This window comes from Pelophylax lessonae, assembly GCF_965119305.1.
Source record: "Pelophylax lessonae genome assembly, chromosome: 7".
NCBI classification, from domain to species: domain Eukaryota; kingdom Metazoa; phylum Chordata; class Amphibia; order Anura; family Ranidae; genus Pelophylax; species Pelophylax lessonae.
Window position 1 is genome coordinate 47,169,311 of NC_138774.1, and position 25,470 is coordinate 47,194,780.

Below are 25,470 nucleotides of genomic sequence, written 5' to 3' on the forward strand. Positions count from 1 at the left end.
TCAACGGTACTTGTGGCCCGTTGGTCAAAAATCCATTTTGCTTCTTTTTGAAAAATTAGCTTATCTAAATCACCGCCACACGGATTTTTGGGGATGACTTCCAGCACAGAAAAACATACCATGTTTGGGTCATAGCTATGATTTAGTCCTATATATTTGCATATGGGTGTATAGATTAAGCCTGCATCCAAATAGTGGTGATCATTGTTTATATTAGAGAATTTCCTTTTGGTCTTACCAATATAGAAGGCGCCACATTGGCAGTTAGCCAAATACACAACGCCCTCTGTCTGGCAATCTTCTGAAAATCGGGGTCTTAATGTACCTCCCCTGGGTAGAGGGAGAATAGAGCCCTCCCTGACCCAGGGGCACTGGTCGCACATCCCAAAGCTGTGGGTACCCAATCTGTCAGCGGCCCCCAAAGGGGGAGCCGGTGGTAGATAGTGGCTGTGAACCAGCGAATCACCAATGGACTCGGATTCTCTAAAGATCATTTCTGGTTTAGAGTGGATATATTTTGAGATGATGTGGTCATCCGTTAGAAAATGCCAATTTCTTGAGATGATGGATCTTAATTGCTGGTGGTGAGCATTAGATGTAGTCACTATTTTTGTTGTTTCAAGAGATTTTCTATTTTTAGGGGTAAAAATTAGATCTTCTCTTTTGTGTGCTTTTGCCTTTTGGTACGCTTTTTTCAATACTTTGTTGCTATAGCCACGAATTTTGAGTCTCTCTCTCTAAGTGCTGCCGCCTCCTGTTCAAAATCTTCATCTTTTGTGCAGTTGCGGCGTAATCTTAGATATTGGCTATAGGGAATACTTTGCACTAATGATCGTGGATGAGCACTCTCATAGTGCAAGATAGTATTCCCCGCCGTTTCCTTGCGATACAGGGATGTGTAGATAGATCCATCCTCACATAGGTGTATCCTTGTATCCAGAAACGGAATGTTACTCTCACTGTACTGCATGGTGAATCTCAAATTGAAATTGTTAATTGATAGAAACTTCATAAAGTTGGTAAGTTCCTGGTGAGACACTGTCTACACTACCAGGACGTCATCGATATAACGTTTCCAAAGTAGTATGTGACGGAAGAAAGGTGACGCCTTTTCATCCGAGAACAGGAAGCGCTCCCATCCCCCCCAGGTACAGGTTGGCATATGATGGGGAACAAGCTGTCCCCATTGCTACCCCCTGTACCTGCAGGAATGTGTCACCATTAAAGGTGAAGATGTTGGACTGAAGAATGTGGTCGAGAAGTTGGAGAACAAATTCTGCCAATGACCAAACACTCCTGTTCTCGGAGGAATAAAGACGTCACTTGAATACGTAAGGATTATGGTATTGAAGAATACAATGCCTCAACGTCAATGGCCACCAAGAGTGATTCTGGGGGCACTGTAAGCCCCTCTAGAGTTTTCAATAGATCTAGAGTATCCTGCAGATAAGATGGCAGTCTCGCCACATGGGGGTGAAGCTGGTTGTCTATATGTCGACTTGCCATTTCAGTGATACTACCGATGCCAGAGATAATTGGGGGGTCCAGGGGGTGGATTAAGTCTCTTATGGATTTTAGGTAATGAATAAAAAGTGGGCGTAATGGGCCACTTGACATTGAGGTATTCATAAAGCTCTTGATTGATGATGTGGTTGGAAAATGCATTAGAGATGAGGGTTCTAAATGCCAGTACTTTTTCTTCAATCAGTGAAGCTGGCACTGGTTGGTACCATTCCTGGTTTGATAAAATGGTCAAACACATCTCTTCGTATTGACAACGATCCATGATGACCACATTGCCGCCCTTTTCAGATGGTTTAATGACAATGTGGTCATCATGGATCAAGTTGTCTGTGCCTGGGTGAGGTTAGGCTCAAAGGGGATAGAGGGAGATAATTTCTCTATATCTTTAGTGGTCTGTTTTAGGAATGCCCATACCGCCGGGCAAGTCTGCAGTCTCGGAAAATTAGTAGATCTAGCTTTGAATTGTAGGTCCGTGTGGGGCTCCAGTTCATCATCACTGGAGGACGACGAAACGGAGTCCCCCATCGATTGATCATTCTCATCCAGAAGCTGGATGAGAATTTTTAATGCTCTAAAATTCTGCACCTTAAATCCCTTATATGGATCAACATCTCCTAATTCTTGTCCTTATCAAAGAGAAATCTATGTTTGGTTTCTGGCAAAAAGATGGAGATCTTTGGTGATCTCAAATTTATTAAATTTTTTCCCAAAGGACAGAAACTGAGACCGAGTTGTAGTATCTCAGTCTCTTCCTTGGATATTTGGTATGAAGATAGGTTTATCACATCTAGTCTTGGGGGGGGGGGGGCAGTTTTGTTTCACCATATATGGGTCCAGTGTGCCTGTTCTCTTTTCCCCCGATATCTGCTGCATCGTGGGTGCCGAAGATGTTGGGTTTGGTCCTAAAGGGATATCATTTGATATTGTGGTCATCTGTTCTTTTTTATTGCTTTTAGGTTTTGCTCCTGGATTTGAATGTGCTAGCTGTGGAGAGTCCATATCCACATTAAACATGGAGAGTTGATTGGATTTGGCTTTTTTGTCCTTGTATGTTTCCATAGCCTTTATCTATAAAGTTTTGATGTTTAGGTTTTGGGGTGGTCTCATGGGGTGAGACCAACTGTTTTTGAGGTCTACCTGTGAATTGAGGGTCCGTCCTACCTCCCATTCCTCTTTTGGGGGGTCTACCTCGTGTAGTTCTTCCTCTTTGTGATATATTTGCACTTTTTTGAGATGAGGCAGAGGAGGAAATTGATTAGATTCAGATCTAATCATGTCTGAATTTAATCTATTTCTAGTAAATTGTGATCTGCCTCTCCTAGACCAGGTACTCCTGTGCCATTTGTAGGCGGATCCCCCAGCAAAGGCTAGTTTGTCCTTCAAAAATGTGAAGTCTTTTTTTATTAGTTCCTTGTTGAACCTTTCTAGGTGCTGAATCAATTTCTGCTCCTTCTTAATAAACTCTGGACTCTGGGAGGAAGGTTTTTTCTCTTGTATGAGGTTGATATCTTTGTCAACCTCCTCAAGATCTTTAATATACTTCTCCCTAACCATTTGCATCATTTTTGCTGAACATAAGTTTAGATTTGTTTCCCATTGTTCACGAAACTGTGGGTCCGATATCTCGAACGATGGGAAAATTTGGATGCGCAATCCAATCGGGTTGACCTCATCCCTAAGATACTTATCAAAGTATCTGATGTGCCAGCCCACATTGGATTTGCGCTCGAATAATTTTTTGAGTTTTTGAAAGTACACTTCAATTCTTATATCTGTAGCGGTATGGGGGGGTACAGGTTTGCTGGATTGGATCAAAAAAATTCTCCCATCCTGAGCCAAATAACTGAGCCATGGTGTCCAGATAACAATGGGAAATAACAACAAAAAAAATTGTAAAAAAGGAAAAAAGGGGGAGGAGTATATATTAAAATATACAATACACAGCAAATACAGTAAAACCTTGGTTTGAGAGTAACTTGGTTTAAGAGCGCTTTGCATGACAAGCAAAATTTTCAAATAAATTTTGACTTGGTTTACAAGCGATGTCTTGATATACAAGTAGCCTCAAGTCACAGCTGAGTATAAAAGAGAAGAGAGGCGCCTCTAAGTGTAGCAATATGGTTAAATTTAATGAAGGTACAACATTTAGCAACTCACATGGTTGATGATTGGAACAGACACATCTAAGTATGCAGGCATCCAGGCTAAAGCTGTCCACATAGACCATCCTCCTCACCGCCATCTACGTCATCCCTTCCATGCTGCCCCTCGCTTTCAGATCGCTTTACTGCAGGGTGGTCTTCCCGGTCAGGATTACAGACTGGCAGCCGGCAGTGCAGAAGATAGTCTATGTGGACAGCTTTACCCCGGATGCCTGCATACTTAGATGTGCCTGTTTTATTCATCAACCATGTGAGTTGCTAAATGTTGTACCTTCATTAAATGGAACCATATTGCTACACTTAGAGGCGCCTTTCTTCTCTTTGATACTCTGTAGCTCCTGCTGGATTTTGCTTCTAATCCCCTTGTGGAAGCTGCTATTTGTGGATGGACATTTTATGGTATATAACCTATCGCAATGCTATAATCTTTTTATATGGACTATAAACTGAAGGATTTATGAATAAATGGTTGTGGAACGAATCATCTGAGTTTCCATTATTTCTTATGGGGAAATTCGCTTTGATATAAGAGTGCTTTGGATTACAAGCATGCTTCCGGAACGAATTATGCTCGCAATCCAAGGTTTTACTGTAAATTGCTGCGTATGACAATTCTCTTAAATAGACTTGGTTGATTTCAATAAATGTGTAAGAAACATTTTTTCTTCAATGACTTCTGAAGTATATCAATATTCATAAAAGGAAACCCAAACAACAAAACATGTTCATTGAATATCCATAATTGTATGGTTATTTGCAGCTTGGATTATTGGGTTTTAGACCCTGGATTGCATATAGGAATTAGGAAACTGCAAATGACCTGAAACACAAACCCAATACCCACATCCGTGTAGATATGGGGAAAAGAGGAAGAAAAAGACTTCACCGTGTGCGTATAAGTAGGGCCGAATAACTACAGTGGGTCTGATATAATCTGACTTTAAAGGGTATGGGTTTGCTAAAGTGAGCACACATGAACATAACATTCAAAACTTTATTTAAATCTTAAATACAAAACATCAAACTGACTGTCATAAAAGAGTTACAGACTGTGAACATCATGAAAATAGGGCATTCTATATAGTTCAACGCGTTTCACAAATGGAAGAGAAATAGCTTCTTCAGGAGCCATTATAGTGATGTTGTATCCCTTTAACTTTTAGGAAAAGATAAACAAGAGAAAGACATGTCACAATATGCACAAATGTATTTTCAATGAGTCATATACATACACAGTCAAAGGTTTAGCATAAAGAAAATTCTAAAAGTTAAAGGGATACAACATCACTATAATGGTTCCTGAAGAAGCTATTTCTCTTCCATTTGCAAAACGCGTTGAACTATATAGGATGCCCTATTTTCATGATGTTCACAGTCTGTAACTCTTTTATGACAGTCAGTTTGATGTTTTTATTTAAGATTTAAAGTTTTTAATTTTATGTTCATGTGTGCTCACTTAAGCAAACCCATACCCTTTAAAGTCTGATTATGTCAGACCCACTGTAGTTATTCGGTCCTACTTATACTCACACAGTGAGGTCTTTTTCTTCCAATTATATTTTTGTATATTTTTTTTTTTTAGGGCAGAGGATAGTGTCAGTAGTTTTTATTTTATTATTTTATTTTGTATTATTTTTTACAATTTTACATAGTGCATCGGTTGGGTGGTGGGGTTCGTGGACAGTTTTGGCTGGATGGTGTCAGTAGAGCAGTGGACTGTGTCAGTAGTTCTTTAATTTTTTTTTTATTTATACATGTTTTACAAATATATTTATTTATTTTTTTACAGTTTAATTTCTTTTTTTTTTTTTTTTCATTTTCACAATTCTTTTTTGAGGGAAGGAGGTTGGCAGTGGATGGTGTCACTATCGAGTGGTCGGTGTCAGTAGTTTTTTATTTTTATTTAACAATTTTTTTTTTTTTTTACAATTTATATATTTTTTTGTTTTATATATATATATAATATATATATATATATTTTTTTTTTACTATTCTCAGTAGAGAAGTGGATGGTGTCAGTGTTTTTTAATTTTATTCTTTATTATTTTTACAATGGAATTTTTAAATATTTATTTATTACAGTTCTTTTTTTTTATTTTTTATCAGCCCTGTTGGGGGGGCTTTGGTGATCTCCTTTGAGACAGAGAAAGGAACTGAGGACACAGATACCCCAGTCCCCTTCTCTGCAGCCTCAGCAGCACTGAAGATGAATGGACAGGATACATATGCTCCTGTTCATTCAGAAACTGAAGCATTCTAAACACTACTCGTTCAGAAAAGGAGCCGGTAAATGACATATTTATCGCCTCCTTCCTCTGCTCTCCATCCTGACATCTAAGCAGAGGGGGAAGGGCCAGAGGAGCACACAGGGGGACCAGAGGAGCACGGGGGGGAGCCAGAGGAACACAGAGGACCCGGGTGCCGGAGGGGGACCCAGGGAGCCAAAGGAGGCCATGGGGCCTAGAAATTAGGGATGGGCATTTGATGGGCATTTGGGGATGATTTGTGCAGTGGTGGGGGCAGTTACAAACAGTGATCTCCCTGTGTGGCTTTACAATGAAGCAGCTGACAGCTGCGGGAGGGAGAGGAGGGGAAGCGGCTGTCAGCTGCTTCATTGAAAGCCACACAGGGAGATCGGTTCTTGTAACTTCCCCCACCGCCACACAGATCAATGCCAGGGACAGTGTCTTTAGTCTGGGGAATGTCCCCGGAAACCGGGGACGTTTGGTCACCCTATCTTTAATGGAGAGTGGAGATAGACTTAAGAAGCCAGCACCTGGATTCCATGTATGATTAAGAAGAGCTATGAATTTGAGTATGTTCTTACTGATCACTTTTATATTTTAATGTTGTTTATAGATTTTTTTTTTTATTTAATACTGTATATAGCTTGCAAAGTTTAGTAAAGTTAAAGTGGTTGTAAAGTCAGAAGTTTTTTTTTATCTTAATGCATTCTGTGTGCAGCAGCCACCCTTCAGCCCTCCTAAAACTTACCTGAGCCCATCTTGATCAAGCGATGTTGCAGGAGAGTGTTGGTTGCCTGGGACTCTCCCTCCTCATTGGCAGCATGACGCTATTGGCTCCCACTGATGTCAATCAAAGTCGGTAAGCCTATGAGGAGGGGGGGGCGGAACCGGAGCTCCATGTCTGATTGGACACACAGAGCACAGCTCAGGTGCCCCCATAACAAGCTGCTTGCTGTGGGGGCAGGAGGGAGGGGACAGGAGTTCCGGCAAGGGATCCGAGAAGAGGGGGTTCCAGGGTGCTTTGTGCAAAACTACTTCACACAGCAGGTAAGTTTTTGATATGTTTGTTATTTTTAAATGAAAAAAATGAAACGGGGTATCTCTTTAAGCTGTCATGTGTGTGCCTGGACAGTAAGTTGGAGGTTTATGTAAAGTACTCTGTGCCTTTGACAAAGTTTTGATTAACAAAATGTATTTGACCAAACTACAATTTGCCTTCCTTTGAGCTGTTCCGCTGACCCATGTTGAAAAGTTAATTTTGTAGCACTACCCCTGTGAGATTCTGTACCCCACTGGTTGCCCTGACCTTGCAAGTCCTCCAAAACCTCTGACACTCTGGGTTCAGACATTTATTGTGATCATACACCTAAAGCGGAGTTCCAGCCGATTTGTGCTTATTAAAATTCAGCAACTACAACCTGTCCCACAATCCAGCGATGCGGCCGGCGGGAGCCTAGGTCCTCTCCCTCTTCTCCCCGCGGCGCCGGCATCACTAGTGTGGGCACATGGCTGTGACAGCTTGCGGCTTCACAGCCAGGTGTGCACTGCGCATGCGCGTCCTGAGTGGCCAGGCAATCTTCTGGGACCTGTTACATGTCCCAGAGAATTGAGGGGGAGAGGAGAACTTCCGCTCGAGCCACCTAGGTGGCCCGAGCAGAAGTAGGAGTGGATACCTGACAAAACTAGGTACCCGCTCCCTCCCCCACAAAAAAAAAAATTACATGCCCTATGTGGCATGTCAGGGGGCCAGGAGTCCTTAGAGTGGAAGTTCCACTTTTGGGTGGAACTCTGCTTTAAAAACACACACAGGCAAATTGGACCAGTTGAAAAAGATTAGTGTTAATGCACTTCAGCAATACAAACTTGTTTTATGCAGAACATATGCTATGGTAGATAACCCTGACAGCAGTGACAATAATACCAATGGAATGCATGCAATTGTTTGGAACACTGAAGAAAAGAGCACATATGCATAACAGTAAAATGCCACCCTGATTAGGATCTATGGCTACAGACAAAAGGAGGGCAGAGGAGTGACCCAATCCTATCAGACTACTCCCTTCTGTACCCTTACACCACAGCCCCAAAGCCACAGGCATTCTATATTTAAATCAGGCAAAATAACTTTTCAGTCCTTAACCTTGCTCTCAAGTGGCTAGAGCCCTGGGTTGAAGTGTGGACCCTTATGGCACCAGTAACTTTTTTATCCTGTAAAATTGGGGGGGGGGGGGAATATGTTGTAGTGCTTTGGAGGAAGAGGTCCTGAGTCTTCAGCTAGCCCTTTAGGATGTGTTTGAGGTGTCTTGACAAACAGAGTGATCAATGTGGCCTCCCAACACGGAACAAGTGGGGGAAGGGTTTCCTTTTTGCAAACTTGGTTAGTGGAACAAGACAATGATGTCTGCATGCAGTGTCTTTGGTTATGGGAAAATGGGCAAGTGCCCGCTCACCAACCCCAGTGACCTCCGGTGGTAAAGAATGGCGTGAGGGCTCCGCAGTAGGCCTCTGCAGAGCCTGGCTCAGAGGACAGCACTCGACCCGACATCGCACCACGCTACTGCCCTGCTGGATCTGGCATGGACATGATGAGAGCGGTCTCCAGGCTGCCACTGAGCAATCAGAAGTAGCTAGCAGTAGATGCTCCCACGCCCACTCGTGATGACTCTCTCTCTGTACTGTAGGCCGTGACTTGGTCACAACACAGTCTAGCCCAGAGTCACTGCTTGCAGAATCCAGGCTATGGTACCATAAGAGCAAGCCCGCCCCCACACAGGCTTTATGTTACCTCTCCTAGCATCCAATTCTGCTCCCCAGCCGACTGGGATATGCAGCCCATAACAGTCAGAATGAATGTAAGACTTGGCTCCTTGGACTACATGTCTCAATTAGGGATGATCGAACAGTTCGGGTAGACCATCGGTTCGACCCGAACATTGACTGTTCGAGGTTCGGCCGAATTTAGAACTTTTTGCTGAAAAAGTTCGGAATTCGGCAACCAGAACCGACCAAAATGCAATGGGACAGGAAATGGGCTTTAAAAACCCATGATTGGACCAGAACCATTAGTAAAAAACAATTGAGGGGGCAGGAGAATGCTAGGAATGTGATTGGAGTGACTAGGGGGTCCAGAGGCCAATCATAAGTGAATACGCCCCCCAGTATATAAGATAGCCCTGCCAAATTCCTAGGATTTTAATACAGGGATGTGGAAGAGAGTGGAAGCAGTTCTGTTACTTCTGCTTCAAAAGTGTCATTTAGCAAATATTAGTGTGAGGAAAGGGATATCTAGTGTAGTTAGGGTGCTATTTTCCACTTTAGTTAGCTTCAAAAATCTAGTTTCTGTAGGGAAAGTGTTAAGTGCCAGGGTGACCGTAGTGTGTAGTGTAGGGTGAACTGACTCTGACTGCTATGGCAAGGTGACCAAACCCTTCTATTTCAGGGTGACCGCTATAGAGAAAAGATCGTTTCTCTTATGTGACTTACAAAGCAGCGATATGGCTTCTCGCCGGTCAGCCTGCTTTTTGCTGCAGGCGTTTATAGGGCTTTTTTGAGGACATGTTTGGAGTCAGGCATGACATCTGAACTTGTGTATAGGGGTATATATACACACACATGTATGTATATATACACCTACACATATATAGGTGTGAAAAGAGCAGAACACTATGCTTGTGCTATATGTATATATACATATAAGTGTGTGTGTATATATACCCCTACACAGAAGTTCTGATGTTATGCCTGCCTCCAATAACCCCCAAAAAATGCCCAAAAAAACGCTTGCTACAAAACCGGCAAGGTGTGAAAATAGCGGAGCCATATCCCTGTTCTATAAGTGACCTTATAAGGTCTATAAGACACCCCCCCCCCCGACACTAAATCCAAAATCAAAAAATCTAATTTTTTTCAATAATTTTTTCAATAACTAAAAATTAAGAACTGTTTTTTGTGTGATTAATAGTCTCTGGGGCATGACCCAAAACCCTAGGCACTTTTTAGGGGCATTTATTGGGTTTTAGGGCTTCAAAATGGGGTTTTTTGATTACCGAAGTCCGGGTCCCATTGATTTCAATGGGGTTCTGAAATCCGGGCCGAACTTTCTGGAAGTTCTGGTGTTCTGGTCGAACCAAACTTTTGAAAAGTTCGATCATCCCTAGTCTCAATATGCTTCGCTCCACTCTTAGATCTCAGCCACTCTGCCTTCAGGATGTGATGAGACAAAGTCTGAGCTGAGCACTAGGAGAGAACAGCCTCATTGTAGCAATGCTGCAGTGTGTCTCCCGATAATGCAGGCAATGTTAGCCAGCTCCTGGCTACATCTGTATTACGACCAAATGGAGCTTAGGGGGAATAGAGCTACAATGCCTAATTTTACCTACTCTCATCTACGCTCCAGCAATGTAACATCTGCAAGCTCCCTCAACAGCATCAACATCTCCTCAACTTCTTCTAAGTTCAGCATCTTTGGATGTTTTACAAGCTGGCCTGGGATGCACACACACTTGGAAATTTCTTTAACTGGAAGATGCTGGTGTTGTATTTCAGCAGTGCAGACAGACTGTTAACAGGTCACCATCTTAATCACACGATCTTCCTGCTCAACAACTCTTAGGCTAGGCTCACACTGATGCGGTTTCGAGAACCGCAATGATTCCTGTGCTGTTCCCTCACTGCATCAAAATTGCAGGCTGTTTACACTGCTCTGTGCACCACTGCGGGTAAAGTAAAGTTAATGACACCCCCAAATCTGTTCGCAGAACGCAGTGCGAGCTTTGGAATCGGATGGAATTGGATCACATGGTTCTGAACACCCATGCGATCCAATTCCAGTGCAGAAAAAAGGGTCCTACACCATTTGGTGCAGATCCAGTGCAAATTGAACCATACATAAAGTATGGCTCAATTTGCTCCACACTGAATTCTCATGTCATTTGTGCATGAATCCGGTGCAATTGTTGTACAAATAAAATGCAATACAGTACACCGCATCAGTGTGAACCCAGCCTTACTATCTCCTAAAGCACTATAAGGAGAAATGTAAAAAAGCTTACTTCCTTTGTACGCGGTGGAAGTTAGAAACACAGCTTAGCAAAAGGACCTTATTTTTCGCTCTTTTGTATAAAGAAGGGGTATTTTGAATTAATATTTGTGGCTGGAGATAGATCTATTAATTGGGGAAATAATCTGTATGGCAGTCCTCTACAAGGTTCCCAGTTAATACAACCTAATATGGGGTTGTGATATACTGTATGTGTTAAACTTTTTCTTTTAGCATCTCTAGTGTAATATCACTTTAGTTCGATAGGATAGCAAATAGATTATCAGTCGGTGTTGGTTTTGGCATCAGATACCACATTTTAGTATAACAATCGGTTTGTGTATGCGATGGAATTGGTTTTTGGTGGCAACTCGTTTATTAGTGAAACTGGGGTTTGTTTTAGATGCTGAAGTTTGAGTTGAAGCATAGACATACTGGTTTTGTACTGAGTTTCTGTTTTAAGTGGCAGATTACGTCACGCAGCTGAAAATCAATATTCCGTGAGGATAGTTATTGACTATATTTTGATCCGGTTGATCGTAAATCCTGTTTCTCCTGTTGTTAGTACTGTATCATAGTTTTTATACCAAGAAACAAGTGTTTGCTCAACCTTTTTGTTTTTACCTATTCTATTTACCTTCTATTGTAGCTGGTGGTTCTCAGTGCCACCATTTTGTGTCAACCAGGTGTTTGGCCGTCATCTTGTTTTAGCATTGAAACCCATGTGCTTGTAACACAATTTCCTTTGTGTGGTGGCCATTTTGGGTTCTACATCTCTATTTTGTTTGGTGGTGTTGAAACCCACATGGCTGAGCCGCCATTTTGAGTTTTACCAAACCACCATTTCTGTTTCCTTTTTGTGTTTGCATTTCTAAACATTTTTTTCTAATATTGTTTAAATGTGAGCTATAGATAGAGCTATTACATGATTTTTGTACTGTATTTCAGTACAGTACAGGTTTTTTTCATAGGGCTGATCACCGTGTGAAATAACTTTATAGAGTGGGTGTCTATTATAGTACGTCAAACGTTTAGTGTGAAATTTATGTGTTTTTTGCTTCCTATCTACTAAAACTCATTTATTAGAGTGACCTTTGTGTTTTACATGATCTCAGTGCCACCATTTTTGTTTTTATAGTAGTCATTCTACGTACTGCAGTTTTAATAAGGAATTCAGTTTTAGGTGGAGCTGAGTCATTTTTTTAAAAAAAAATGAGTTTTGGTGTCTATTGAAAGCAAATAGTTTATTTTTGCATTAGGTGTCTGTTTGTGCCCAGAGTATTTCGTTTTGGTTGTAACTTTTTTTTCTCTGTTGTTGTGTAACTTTTTACTTTTCTGTTTTTGGTAGAGTTCAATGCTGAGTGGAATTAGTCCCTTTTTTAAATTGGATTTGTTCTGAGGGTGTAATTATTTTGGTTCTGCATAAGCGTTTTCTGTTTTTCTGTTTTTATATACAGTAACTCCTTTGTTCTCCCCACATGCTTGTTTCAAAACCTAATCTTGAGAAACCAGTCTGACCGGTGTATTCACATATCAATGGGGAGAGCTTTGGTTTGACATTCCTTTTGAGCAGCTAGGTACTGTAATATAACCATATTTTTCAACAATAGACCATAGTGTGGAGTGTAACTGATCCATTCATCGGTTTTGTTTTGTGCTGATTTGAGGGTACTTGGTGGAGACATTGTACATCTGTGTTAAAGGAGGTGATTGTGGTTTGTAGAATTTTGGTTTTGTTAGCGTTTATAGGGGGAAACTGCATTTAGAGGATTTCTATAATGTTAGCCTGTAAATCATCTCAGAGTGGAGATTACTCCGATTTCAGGGGTGAAAGACAGGGAACTGTTATGTTTAATGTTGAACTCACTGGTTAAGATTGTTTGTTTGTTTTTCTATTGTTAGCGTTTGTTCCACATGGTGCAGCCAACATTTTGTTTCCCTTTGTGTGTGAAAACATGTACTCGAGCCGTCATGTCGTGTCAGTCCAACCACCATCTTTGTGTGTTACAGTGAGTTTAGTTTTTTTCCCCTTTTCGGGTTTTAGCTATTTTTTAATTATTATACTGAATTCAAATTCCAGTAGAATTATTGCAGTTTCTGTATTTAATTTCAGTTTTAAGTGAAATCTTTTACTTTTCACTGAATTTCAATATCTAGCAAAACTAACTTTAGCTGTGAGTTTTTCTGGTAAAAAGTGTATTTTTAATAGTGGTGTTTTGTTAAATTTTTATTCTTTGAGCGTTTTCTTAGTGTTTCTCAGGGGGGAATTCCCAATTATTTTAGGTTTTTATAGCACAAGCTGCGTTTTGTGTAATATCACATTGCTGTTGGTTTGCGATAGAAAAGAGAGGTTCCGGTTTTAGAACTAGGTTTTATATTAACTTTCCATGAACTGATTCCGCAAGCGAGGATAACACGCTTTATTGATTAGAATTGTTTTCCGCAGCAAATAGTCAGTTTTAGTTTGTATACGCCCAGACCAGGGCCGGCCTTAGGTGTTCAGGCGCCCTGTGCGAGCTAATCCTGTGGTGCCCCCCCCCCCCGCGCGCAATTTCTTGCACCTTTTTTCCACTTTATTTGACTTTTCTTTTTTATGATCACTAATAACCTAGCCCCCCTTACAAAAGAGACCCCCCCACACAGAGCCCCCTTTACATCAGAGACCCCCCACACAAAGTCCCCCTTAATTTAGAGCCCCCCTACATCAGAGAGCCCCCACACAGAGCCCCCCTCACATCAGAGACCCCCCACACAGAGCCCCCTCACATCAGAGACCCCCCACACAAAGCCCCCCTCACATCAGAGACCCCCCACACAAAGCCCCCCTCACATCAGAGACCCCCCACACACATCAGAAACCCCCCACACAGAGCCCCCCACACAAAGCCCCCCTAACATCAGAGACCCCCCCACACAGAGCCCCCTTTACATCAGAGACCCCCCACACAAAGTCCCCCTTAATTTAGAGCCCCCCTACATCAGAGAGCCCCCACACAGAGCCCCCCTCACATCAGAGACCCCCACACAGAGCCCCCCTCACATCAGAGACCCCCCACACAAAACCCCCTCACATCAGAGCCCCCCACACAGAGCCCCCCACACAAAGCCCCCCTAACATCAGAGACCCCCTACACACACACACAAAGCCCCCCTCACATCAGAGACCCCCCACACAAATCCCCCTCACATCAGAGACCCCCACACAAAGCCCCCCTTACATAAGAGACCCCCACATCAGAGAACCCCCACACAAAGAGCCCTCACATCAGAGACCCCACACACAGAGCCGCCTTACATCAGAGACCCCCACACATCAGAGACCTCCCCACACAAAGCCCCCCTAACATCAGAGACCCCTCACATCAGAGACCCCACACAAAAGAGCCCCCTTACATCAGAGACCCCCCACACAAAGCCCCCCTAACATCAGAGACCCCTTACACACACACACCTAGCCCCCCTTACATCAGAGACCCCCCACATCAGAGACCCCCTTACATCAGAGACCCCCCACATCAGAGAGCCCCCTTACATCAGAGCTCCCCCCACACAGAGCCCCCCTTACATCACAGACCCCCCCACACAAAGCCCCCTTACATCAGAGCCCCCCACATCAGAGAGCCCCCCTTACATCACAGACCCCCCACACAAAGCCCCCTTACATCAGAGCCCCCCCACACAGAGCCCCCCACATCAGAGAGCCCCCCTTACATTAGACCACCCACAAAAAGCCCCCTTACATCAGAGCCCCCCCACACACAGAGCCCCCCTTACATCACAGACCCCCCCACAAAAAGCCCCCTTACATCAGAGCCCCCCTCCCACACAGAACCCCCTTACAAAGCCCCCCTCACACAGAGCCCCCCACATCAGAGACAGCCCCCCACATCAGAGAGCCCCCCTCACACAGAGCCCCCCACATCAGAGACCCCCTAACATTTTTTTGAAGGAGACCTCACTTACCTTACCTCACGCTGTCTACACTTTTCTTTAAACCTCCCGCCCACACATCCCTGGGGAGTGTGGGCGGGGCGGGAGGAGGAGAAGGGCGGGAGCAGGAGAAGGGCGGGGCGAGGAGGAGCAGACGATCACCTGCAGGAAGGAGGGATCTGTCACCGTGCGTGGATCGTAGGCTGAGCTGTGTTTCATACACAGCTCGCCTCAGACTGTCTGCAGGCTGCACCAGTTGGTGAGGTGACCGAGAGGTGACCGAGGCACAGCCGCACAGCGGGAGGTAAGCGGCGGCCGAGGCCTGTGTTAACCCTGTACAGTGTGACTGTGATTCAGGTGTTATACTGAGACATCGTACAACTAGAAAGTAGTAAATAGACAGCAGAAGGCAATCCCCATTATTTCTGTTTAACAATTGTGTATTGAGAGAAACACATTGTTCTGTAGAGAAAGCGGACGTAAGTGTGCTGTGTAGTTTGTCTGGCGAACTGCAGAATAGGATCACCATGAAATAGTCAGTGAGGCCGGGGATACACTGTGAAGGGTAGAAACACAACCCGGGAGGCAATCATTATCTTGTTGAGTGAGTAACGTACACATCGTCTAGGTTAGGGTTTCTAGTTGGGGGACTAGTTTTAACAACCACTAGTATAGTGGTTGTAGTCTGCCAATCCATCGTGGAGAAAAGTCACCGGGCAGTGTTCTCCTAAAGCGGAGCAAGGGGTCCCCCTGGATGCAGGGTTAAGATGGTAAGCCGATTTGAATCGCCATGGGCAATGAGCCATCCATGCAAGGGAAGGAAAGCGAGACTTCCCACAGTCAGACAGCTGCATAATATATGAACTCTAGTTTTGGGGTGAAAGCCATAGAACCCCTTAAAGAATGGCACAGGTGGTCCAAGTATACTGTTTGGGTTATCCCTCTGGAGGGAACTTTTGACGCCTGGAGAAGGGAGAATTTCATAACTGAGTTTAATACATAACTGAGTTTTAAGCTCAGGGTGGAAAAGACTTTAGATGTAGCTCAGCTGTGGCTTCAGAAGTCTATACTAGTAAACCGACAGGGCATACAGAAGACTGTTTCAGTCCGGAAGAACGTCATTATGTACACCTGTCCTGAGGGGATAGGTGATCCGATGTCAGGAGCAGAATAGGCTCTATCTGGGCAAACTCTGCTGAGGCAGGCTGGGCCCACCAATACTAGATCTGTTGTAGTCTCTCCTGATGTTTCTGCTGTCACCCATGCAATTAACTCTTCTCTATTCTCTCTAGCTACTCTCTCTCTCCCACCTCTCCACCAGATAGTGCAACCTTTGGTACTACCAACTCTCTCTCACCTCAAGCTGACTCCCTCCTCCAGTCTCCTCCTGCCACATCTGGGGCTGCTTCTTCTCCTCCAACTACTACTACTAATTATGAGTCATTCTCATATAGTGATGTGAAGGCACTATGTGAATCTAGTGGGATCGAACCTAGGTTAAGTAACCGTGTAGATTGCGCAAGAGAGCTTTTGACTCAGTCATGCCTACCATCTACCTTTCACTAAGTGGATTCCAGACAGGGAATGATATGGACGAGGTAGCACACATTAGCCCACCAATGAAGCCACAACCTACAAAGTATATGCCTGGCCCAACGTATATCTCTGAACCTGGTACTTATCCAGTCCGGGTGCAACAATATGAGGATACTCCCAATGCCAACGGTGAAAAGAGTTTAGGGGAGAGGGTGGTATGGCATGTCCCTTTCGCTTCCTCAGAAATCAGGACCATCCTAGCCGAACAACCTGACTATAGAATGAATCTGCTAGGATTTGCGAGAATGTTGGGTCAAACTCAATTTAGTTACGGCATGAGCGGAACGGATTGCGCCCAGATTCTGAGGGCAAAAGTAGGAGAAGAACTGGCAGGTGTTGTAATTTCCCATTGCAACATTGTCACCCACTTCTGGAGGTAAGGAATTCTGTGTTGTCCCTCTAGTCAAACTTCCAGAGTTGTATGGTGCATTCTCTACCACGGATGTGGGGAAACTTAGATCTCACTTTTTGTCACAAAGTTTTGGAAATTGAAAAAAGAGGGGGGAAAAATGCATTTTCCTTTTTTTTCTTCATTTTCCAAAACAAATGAGAGCTGCAAAATACTCACCATGCCTCTCAGCAAATAGCTTGGAGTGTCTACTTTGTAAAATGGGGTCATTTGGAAGGGGTTTTGTGCTATCTTGCCATTTCATGGCCTTCAAAACTGTGATAGGTAGTAAGGAGTGAAATCAACAATTATGCCCTTAGAAAGCCTGAAGGTGGTGATTGGTTTTCGGGGTCCTATACACGGCTAGACTGCCAAAAAGTCTCACACTTGGGATATCCCTGTACTCAGGAGAAGCAGCAAAATGTATTTTGAGGTGTAATTTCACATATACCCATGGCATGTGTGAGCAATATATCATTTAGTGACAACTTTGTGTAAAAAAACAAAGAAAGTAATAATAATTTTCCCGGAACTTGTGGCAAAATATAAAATATTCCATGGACTCACCATGCCTCTCAGCAAATAGCTTGGGGTGTCTACTTTGCAAAATGGGGTCATTTGGGGGGGTTTTGTACTATCTTGAAATTTCAGGGCCTCTGAAACTGTGAAAGCGGCCATTTATCTGAAAGCGTTGGAAATAGAGTTGAGCGGACACCTGGATGTCCATGTTCGGCGGGTTCGGCCAAACTTGAAAAAAAAGTCCGGGTCCGTGTCCCGGACTTTTCCCGAACTTTACCCGGACACCGAACCCCATTAAAGTCAATGGGGACCCGAACTTTCAGGCACTAAAATGGCTCTAAAAAACCAATGGAAAGGGATAGAAGAAGAATAATAGATAGAAGAAGTTGAAGGGGGCAGACCCGTTATTCACTACATGTAGGCGTGTGCACACATACTGCTCCACCATGTTGGTGAAATGCTGCCTCCTGCTAAGACGTTCCATATGAGCTGCTGGTCATGCTAACCCTGCCTTCTGAGGAGCTGGCGGTGCCCTGGTTGCGTTGGCGACCTCTTCCTCCTCCTCCTCTGCCTTGGCCTTGTGCTTCCACTGTGGCCCCGCTGTCAGGTGGGAATGCCAGCAGCATCGCGTCTACCAGCGTGCGCTTGTACTCGCGCATCTTGCGATCACGCTCCAGTGAGTGAATTAAGGACGGTACGTTGTCCTTGTAATGGGGATCCAGCAGCGTGGCCACCCAGTAATCAGCACAAGTTAGAATGTGGGCAACTTGGCGGTCGTTGTGGAGACACTGCAGCATGTAATCGCTCATGTGTGCCAGGCTGCTCAGAGGCAACGAAAGGCTGTCCTCTGTGGGAGGTGTATCGTCTGTGTCCTCTGTATCCCCCCAGCCACGCACCAGTGATGGCCATGAGCTGGCCTGGGTGCCACCCTGCTGTGAACATGGTTCCATCTCCTCCTCCTCCTCCTCATCCTCCAGAACTGTGCCCCTGCTGGACAATTGTGTCCCTGGCGTTTGTGTGTGCAGGAACCCACCCTCGGAGCCACTTGCGAATGACTGCCCTGAAAGCCTTGGAAATGTTACCTCTTCATCCTCCTCCTCCTCCTCCTCATCCTGTGCCACATCCTCTTCCATCATCGCCCAAATCGTTTTTTGAAGGAGGCATAGAAGTGGGATAGTTAAGCTGACAACGGCGTCATCGGCACTGGCCATGTTGGTGGAGTACTCAAAACAGCTCAACAAGGCACACAGGTCTCGCATGGAGGCCCAGTTATTGGTGGTGAAGTGGTGCTGTTCCGCACAGCGACTCACGCGTGCGTGTTGCAGCTGAAACTCCACTATGACCTGCTGCTGCTCGCACAGTCTTTCCAGCATGTGCAAGGTGGACTTCCACCTTGTGGGCACGTCACATATGAGGCGGTAAGCGGGAAGGCCGAAGTTACGCTGCAGCCCTGACAGGCGAGCAGCAGCAGGGTGAGAACGCCGAAAGTGCGCACAGACGGCCCGCACTTTCTGCAGCAGCTGTGACATATCGGGGTAATTTTTAAGGAACCTCTGCACCACCAAATTCAGCACATGGGCAAGGAATGTGCGTCAAACCGGCTAGGCCCAGAGCTGCTATGAGATTTCGCCCGTTATCGCACACCACCAGGCCGGGCTTGAGGCTCGCTGGCAGCAACCACTCATTTGTCTGCTGTTCCATGCTCCTCCACAACTCCTGTGCGGTGTGTGGTTTTTCCCCCAAACAGGCAAGTTTTAAAACTGCCTGCTGTCGTTTACCCCTGGCTGTGCTGAAGTTGGTGGTGAAGGTGTTACGCTGACCGGATGAGGAGGCGGTAGAGGATGAGGAAGCGGAGTAGGAGGAGTTAGGAACAGGAGGCAAACTGAAGCGCCCTGCAATCCTAGGTGGTGGAAGGAAATGCGCCAAATTGCTATCCGCCTCAGGCCCATCCGCCACTGCATTTACCCAGTGTGCCGTTAGGGAGATATAACGCCCCTGACCCCGTGCTTACTGGTCCATGTATCGGTAGTTAGGTGGACCTTGCCACAGATGGCGTTGCGCAGTGCACACCTGATTTTTCCCCCCACTTGGTTGTCAGGGAAGGGATGGATTGCCTGGAAAAGTAGTGGCGGCTGGGCACGACGTACTGTGGGACAGCCACCGACATAAGGCTTTTAAAACTGTGCGTCTCCACCAGACGGAATGACAGCATTTCAAAGGCCAAGAATTTTGAAATGCTGGTCTCCACAATTCTGAGTGCCGCAGCAGTTGGCACCTGCGTTTCGTCATCATCGGAGACGTGCTGCGATGGTCCTTCCATGTACTCATCTTGAGAAATAAGTGGTTGGGCATCGCTGCACTCAATCTCTTCCACTTCTGGAGCAGGGCTAGGTGGATGGCCCTGGGAAACCCTGCTGACAGAGTCATCAAAAAGAAGAAGAGACTGCTGCATGACTTGGGGCTCAGACTGCTTGCCTGATTTGCAAGGGAGTGAGGTGAAAGACGGTTGGACATCGGCTGCAGGTGCAAACTCTGACCTTTCTGCAGTAGACTGGGTGGGAGACAATGTGAAGGAACTGGAGGCACTGTCATTAACCCAATCTACTATCGCCTCTACTTTTTCTTGCCTCAACACTTGTAGAGGCGCATGATGCCCTACCAAATACTGCTGCAGGTTCTGTCGCCTACTCACACTTGAGGAAGGTGTTTCACTTGTGCGTGTAGCTGGCACAGATCGACCACGTCCTCTCCTTGCAACAGGAGCTCTACCAGCAGCACCACGACCCAGGCCACGGCCCCTATTTGACGTTCTCCTCATATTTCTGTAATTTATGATCTTGCCTTAGAAAGGTGTTTATTGAATAGCGGAACAAAACAACAACAGTATCGCACGGGTGTATCTCACAGTCAAATATGCAAACTATGCAGCAATTTAAGTTTTTTTACCCCAAAAGGGTGTTTAATAAATAGCGGAAGAGAAAAACAGTATACAAATACAACGGGTGTATCTCACAGTCAAATATGCAAAGTATGCCGCAATTAAATTTTTTTCACCCCAAAAGGGTGTATATTGAATAGCGGAATAGAAAAAGTATATAAAACGGTGTATCTCACACGTACAAACACAGACTAGGCCCCGATTACAAATTTTTGTACCCTAAAGGGAGGATGAGGAAGAGGAGTAGGAGGAGTTCGGAACAGGAGGCAAACTGAAGCACCCTGCAATCCTCGGCGGTGGAAGGAGATGCGCCAAACAAATTTAAAAGGTGTATCTCACACGTACCGATACAGACTATGCCGTAATTTAATTTTTTTCACCCCAAAAGGGTGTATATTGAATAGCGGAATAGAAAAAAGTATATAAAACGGTGTATCTCACACGTACAAACACAGACTAGGCCCCGATTACAATTTTTTGTACCCTAAATGGAGGATGAGGAAGAGGAGTAGGAGGAGTTCGGAACAGGAGACAAACTGAAGCACCCTGCAATCCTCGGCGGTGGAAGATGCGCCAAACAAATTTAAAAGGTGTATCTCACACGTACCGATACAGACTATACTGTAATTTAATTTTTTTTACCCCAAAAGGGTGTAGATTGAATAGCGGAATAGAAAATATGATATAAAAAGGTGTATCTCACACGTACAAACCCAGACTAGGCCCCGATTACAATTTTTTGTACCCTAAAGGCAGGATGAGGAGTAGGAGGAGTTCGGAACAGGAGACAAACTGAAGCACCCTGCAATCCTCGGCGGTGGAAGATGCGCCCCAAAAATTTGGAAGGTGTATCTCACACATACCGATACAGACTATGCCGCAATTTAATTTTTTTTACCCCAAAAGGGTGTAGACTGAAAAGCGGAATAGAAAATATGATATAAAAAGGTGTATCTTACACGTACAAACCCAGACTAGGCCCCGATTACAATTTTTTGTACCCTAAAGGCAGGATGAGGAGTAGGAGGAGTTTGGAACAAGAAGCAAACTGAAGCACCCTGCAATCCTCGGCGGTGGAAGATGCGCCCCAAAAATTTGGAAGGTGTATCTCACACGTACCGATACAGACTATGCCGCAATTTAATTTTTTTTACCCCAAAAGGGTGTAGATTGAATAGCGGAATAGAAAATATGATATAAAATTGGTGATTTTTCAATAGCACATGTGAAAACAGCAGTGTCTTATGTTTTATGTCACGGTCAGCAGCAGGCTATGAAGGGAAAAAAAAAATTCCCCTTTAAATTTGTAATTTTTAAATAGCAGATTAGTACAGACTATGCCACAATTTAATTTTTTTTTTAACCCAAAAGGGTGTATATTGAATAGTGGAATAGAAAAAAGTATATTAAATTGGTGATTTATTTTTCAATAGCACATGTGAACACAGCAGTGTCTTATGTTTTATGTCATGGTCAGCTCAGCAGCAGGCTATGAAGGGAAAAAAAAAGAAATTCCCCTTTAACTTTGTAATTTTTAAATAGCAGATTAGAACAGCAATCTGTAGTAAAATATAGCTGAACGCTGCACACAACAGACAGATAAAAATATATTTTTTTCTCCCTCCTCCTCCTCCTCAGTGGGCTCAAGTGAGGGCAAAAAGATTGTTCACTGCACCACCCCCCACACAGCAAAATCGATGTAGATCGCTAACGGACGATTGTTCTGTCCTGTGTCTCCTATGTGTCCCTGCCTAATCTCTCCAGCCTGTCCCTAAAATGCTCAAATATCTTTCCCTGCCTACACTCCGACCTGTCCCTGCATTGTTTTCGGGCACAATTTTTCCCTGTCTGTCCCTAATCAGCAGCAGCCAGCACGTATGATGTGTGCTCTCTCCCTACACTATAGCAGAATGACGCACCGCGCTGTGTCTCTCGAGCTTATAAAGACATGGGTCACATGCTTCAGATGGCCAATCACAGCTACTAATACATTAGTAGGCATGGCTGGGATGTCTTAAGGCACACCAGTTAAACGCTTGTTGATTGGCTGTTTAAAGCCCACCATTAAAAGCGCGCCATTACATACAAAACAGGAAATAAAATTACCGAACACAGATTTTAAACTCGAACATACAGTAAAGTTTTCGGGTCCGTGTCCGGGTAGCAAAAATCCAATTATCCGGTACGGACCCGAACAATACAGTCCGTGTTCGCTCAACACTAGTTGGAAACATTCCCCGATGCAGAGACCAGGTTGATCAGAACAGAAGGGACAATAATAGCGGGTGTCATGCCTAAATCCGTGCCTGCTACAGACACGAAATCTGTCTTTGGGTAGGGGTACTCGGGAGGACATGTGAAAAATGCCTCTCATGCAGTCAGCTCACTGCATCTGGAAGGGGAAGTTGGGCAGGAGCGCCTCCTGGGTACAGGTAGCCTCCGATGATCTCTTCCTGGAATTCTTGGAAGGATCCAGTTTGACCTGACACTTTGTATAGCACAAAGGCGTTTAACATAGCCAATTGGAATAAATAAACAGACACTTTTTTGTACCAGCGCCTGGCTTTACGGGCAACTAAGTACGGCGCCAAAAGCTGGTCGTTAAGGTCCACCCCTCCCATATTAAGGTTATAGTCGTGGACACAGAGGGGTTTCTCCATAACACCAGTTGCCGTAGTAATTTCAACTGTCGTGTCTGCGTGAAGGGAGGACAGAACGAAAACATTTAGTGTATACCTCCACTTCACTGCAAGCAATTTGTCAGTTTTCAAGCAGGCTCTCTCCCCCCCGACTAAGACGGGAATTTACAAGCCATTGGGAGAAGCCCCGGTGATAAGGTCGCATGGTGCCACATGCGCCAATTTGTAATTTGAGCAGGTGACTAAATTGTGGCACGCTTGTGTAAAAATTGTCCACGTACAAATGGTACCCCTTTCCGGATAAGGGTGAAACCAAGTCCCAAACTATCTTGCCGCTGCTCCCTATGTAGTCTGGGCAGTTGGGGGGCTCCACAGAGCTATCTTTTCCCTTGTAGACCCGGAAACTAACTGTATAGCCTGTGGCCCTGTCACACAGCTTATACAGCTTGACCCCGTATCTGGCACGCTTGCTGGGGAGATACTGTTTCATAGCAAGGCGGCCAGTAAACTTAATCAGGGACTCATCAACGCAGACAACTTGTTGGGGGGTAAACAAGGCTGCAAACTGCTGATTGAAGTGGTTTACGAGGGGCCAAATTTTCTGGAGCCGGTCATATTCAGGGCCTCCCCGAGGACAACAGATTTCATTGTCATTGAAATGCATAAACCTCAGAATTTGCTCGTATCTCACCCTGGACATGCGCATATGGTGAATTGGGCTAGTGGATCAATATAAGCGCAACTCACTCTTTTTGGTTATGCCCACATTGAGGTAATGTAATGTTCTGGTACCTTTGGTACCCTAATTCCACTTTCCTTAGTGTATGCGCCCCACCATTCTCTTTTGGTAAGGTGCGCATACACCTTTAAGACCGATGCTGTCATCATTGAGCGCTGCAGGAGCGGCTATTTCAACCGCCGGCGGTCTCACGAACATTGTTCGTTCAACCGCCAAGGTTAGAGCGTCCCTCTCTGAAGTCAGCATACCAGATCTACACGTTCCTGTATCTCGCTACCTGAACCTGTTCTCGGATCTTGTGTCTCGCCACCTGATCACTCCTGGCATGCTGTTTTCACCTTCACCCTTCACGCCGCATAACCTGCCTTGAAGCTCACATGCTTGCAAGCATACCTCGCTGTCGGAACCTCGCTGCTGATCCCTGTATCCCGCTACCGGATCACCCACTCATACCGAACCTCTCTACTACTGCTTGCTACTAGTGATAAGTACCCCGCAGGGGAATCCTCCATACACCTTCATACTAAAGCTTACACTAACTAGCTCTGTATACTAAGGACTGTTACTATCATCTGCACTATCTAGATTGCTAGCTCTTGAGCCTACTAACATCTATCCTTGCACTGGGTTAGTCTCTCCTGTATGTCATCTGCTATCCTATCATCTACTACCATACATGATTGCTAACCTATCTGCATCCTACCTGTTACCATCTCATTCTCAAGAACATTCCTCTCAAGTGTCTGTCAACTATTGTCTCTACTTAAACCTGTCTCTTCAGCCTATCACCACTATACTACTATATACATAGCTCACTCCAGGAACATCTTATTGAATGTGTATATTTGTATGCTGAATCAGAGACTATCCACAGTGATGAGTCTTGGGAGTTGGGATTGGTATTTCAGCGTTTCTCTACATGACTACTGAGTGGAGTAATTCTGCAGCTGCAAATCCACATTGTTCAGAAAACGCAGGAGCGTTACAGGTAAAGGCCCAGAATGGTTTTAAACTCGGAAACCGTTACAGGTTTCCAGCCGAATTGTCTGGCAAGGGGCGAATTTGGGTTGGCATCGATGAATTGACCAACGTATAAATTTGTTTGGTCCACAATAGATCTGAAAAGATCTTCCGTGAAAAACAGCTCATAAAAATTCAGGGGAGTAAAATTGGTTGTTTCCATGCTGACTCCAGGTTGGGCAGTGAATGGGGGAAGTACGGGCACTGTAGTATCAGTGGGCTGCCAATCAGGATATGCCAGCGCATCAGGGAGGACACTATGGGCTCTACGGGCCTGTCTTCCAAATACGCGGTGGCTGCGGGCCACTACTTGTGCTAGCCACCACGCTTCAACTGCACTTATGGGACTTGCCACGTCACCAAGTGATACTGCAGTGCTAATTGTTCTAGGTCCAGGGTGTACTAGGCCGCTGGTGCTTGCCAGATCACTAGAAGGCTGAGCGGCACTAGTACCGACACTCTGCTCCATACGAGCACGCTGTGATCTCTGCACCTCAGCAACTCCAGAATGGGGTCGGGTACGCCTGGTTCTAACAGGGACCCATCCGTCGTCAGAGCTGTCTGTCAGGGAGCCACTGTTCTCTTCAGGTTCGTATACTGACCCCGATTCTGCCAGTGAGGCTTCCCCATCGCTCTCATCTGACATGGTCAGTATACTGTAGGCCTCTGCACTACTGTACCACCGTTTGGTCATTTTAGCAACTAAATTTACAGGTACAGTAGTGTGACTC

General features: G+C 44.9%; 1 protein-coding gene across 1 annotated transcript in view; it reads right to left on the bottom strand.

The window, feature by feature from the left end:
- Window positions 1-1,842: 1,842 nt before the first annotated feature.
- The window catches only part of LOC309560454 (major histocompatibility complex class I-related gene protein-like), a gene marked incomplete at both ends in the record, with an annotated part of 121,604 nt that continues 97,976 nt past the window's right edge, over window positions 1,843-25,470 (bottom strand). The window contains one exon of the mRNA XM_082264088.1: window positions 1,843-2,150. Coding sequence (XP_082120214.1) covers window positions 1,843-2,150 — 308 coding nt within the window. The remainder of the gene's footprint in view (window positions 2,151-25,470) is intronic.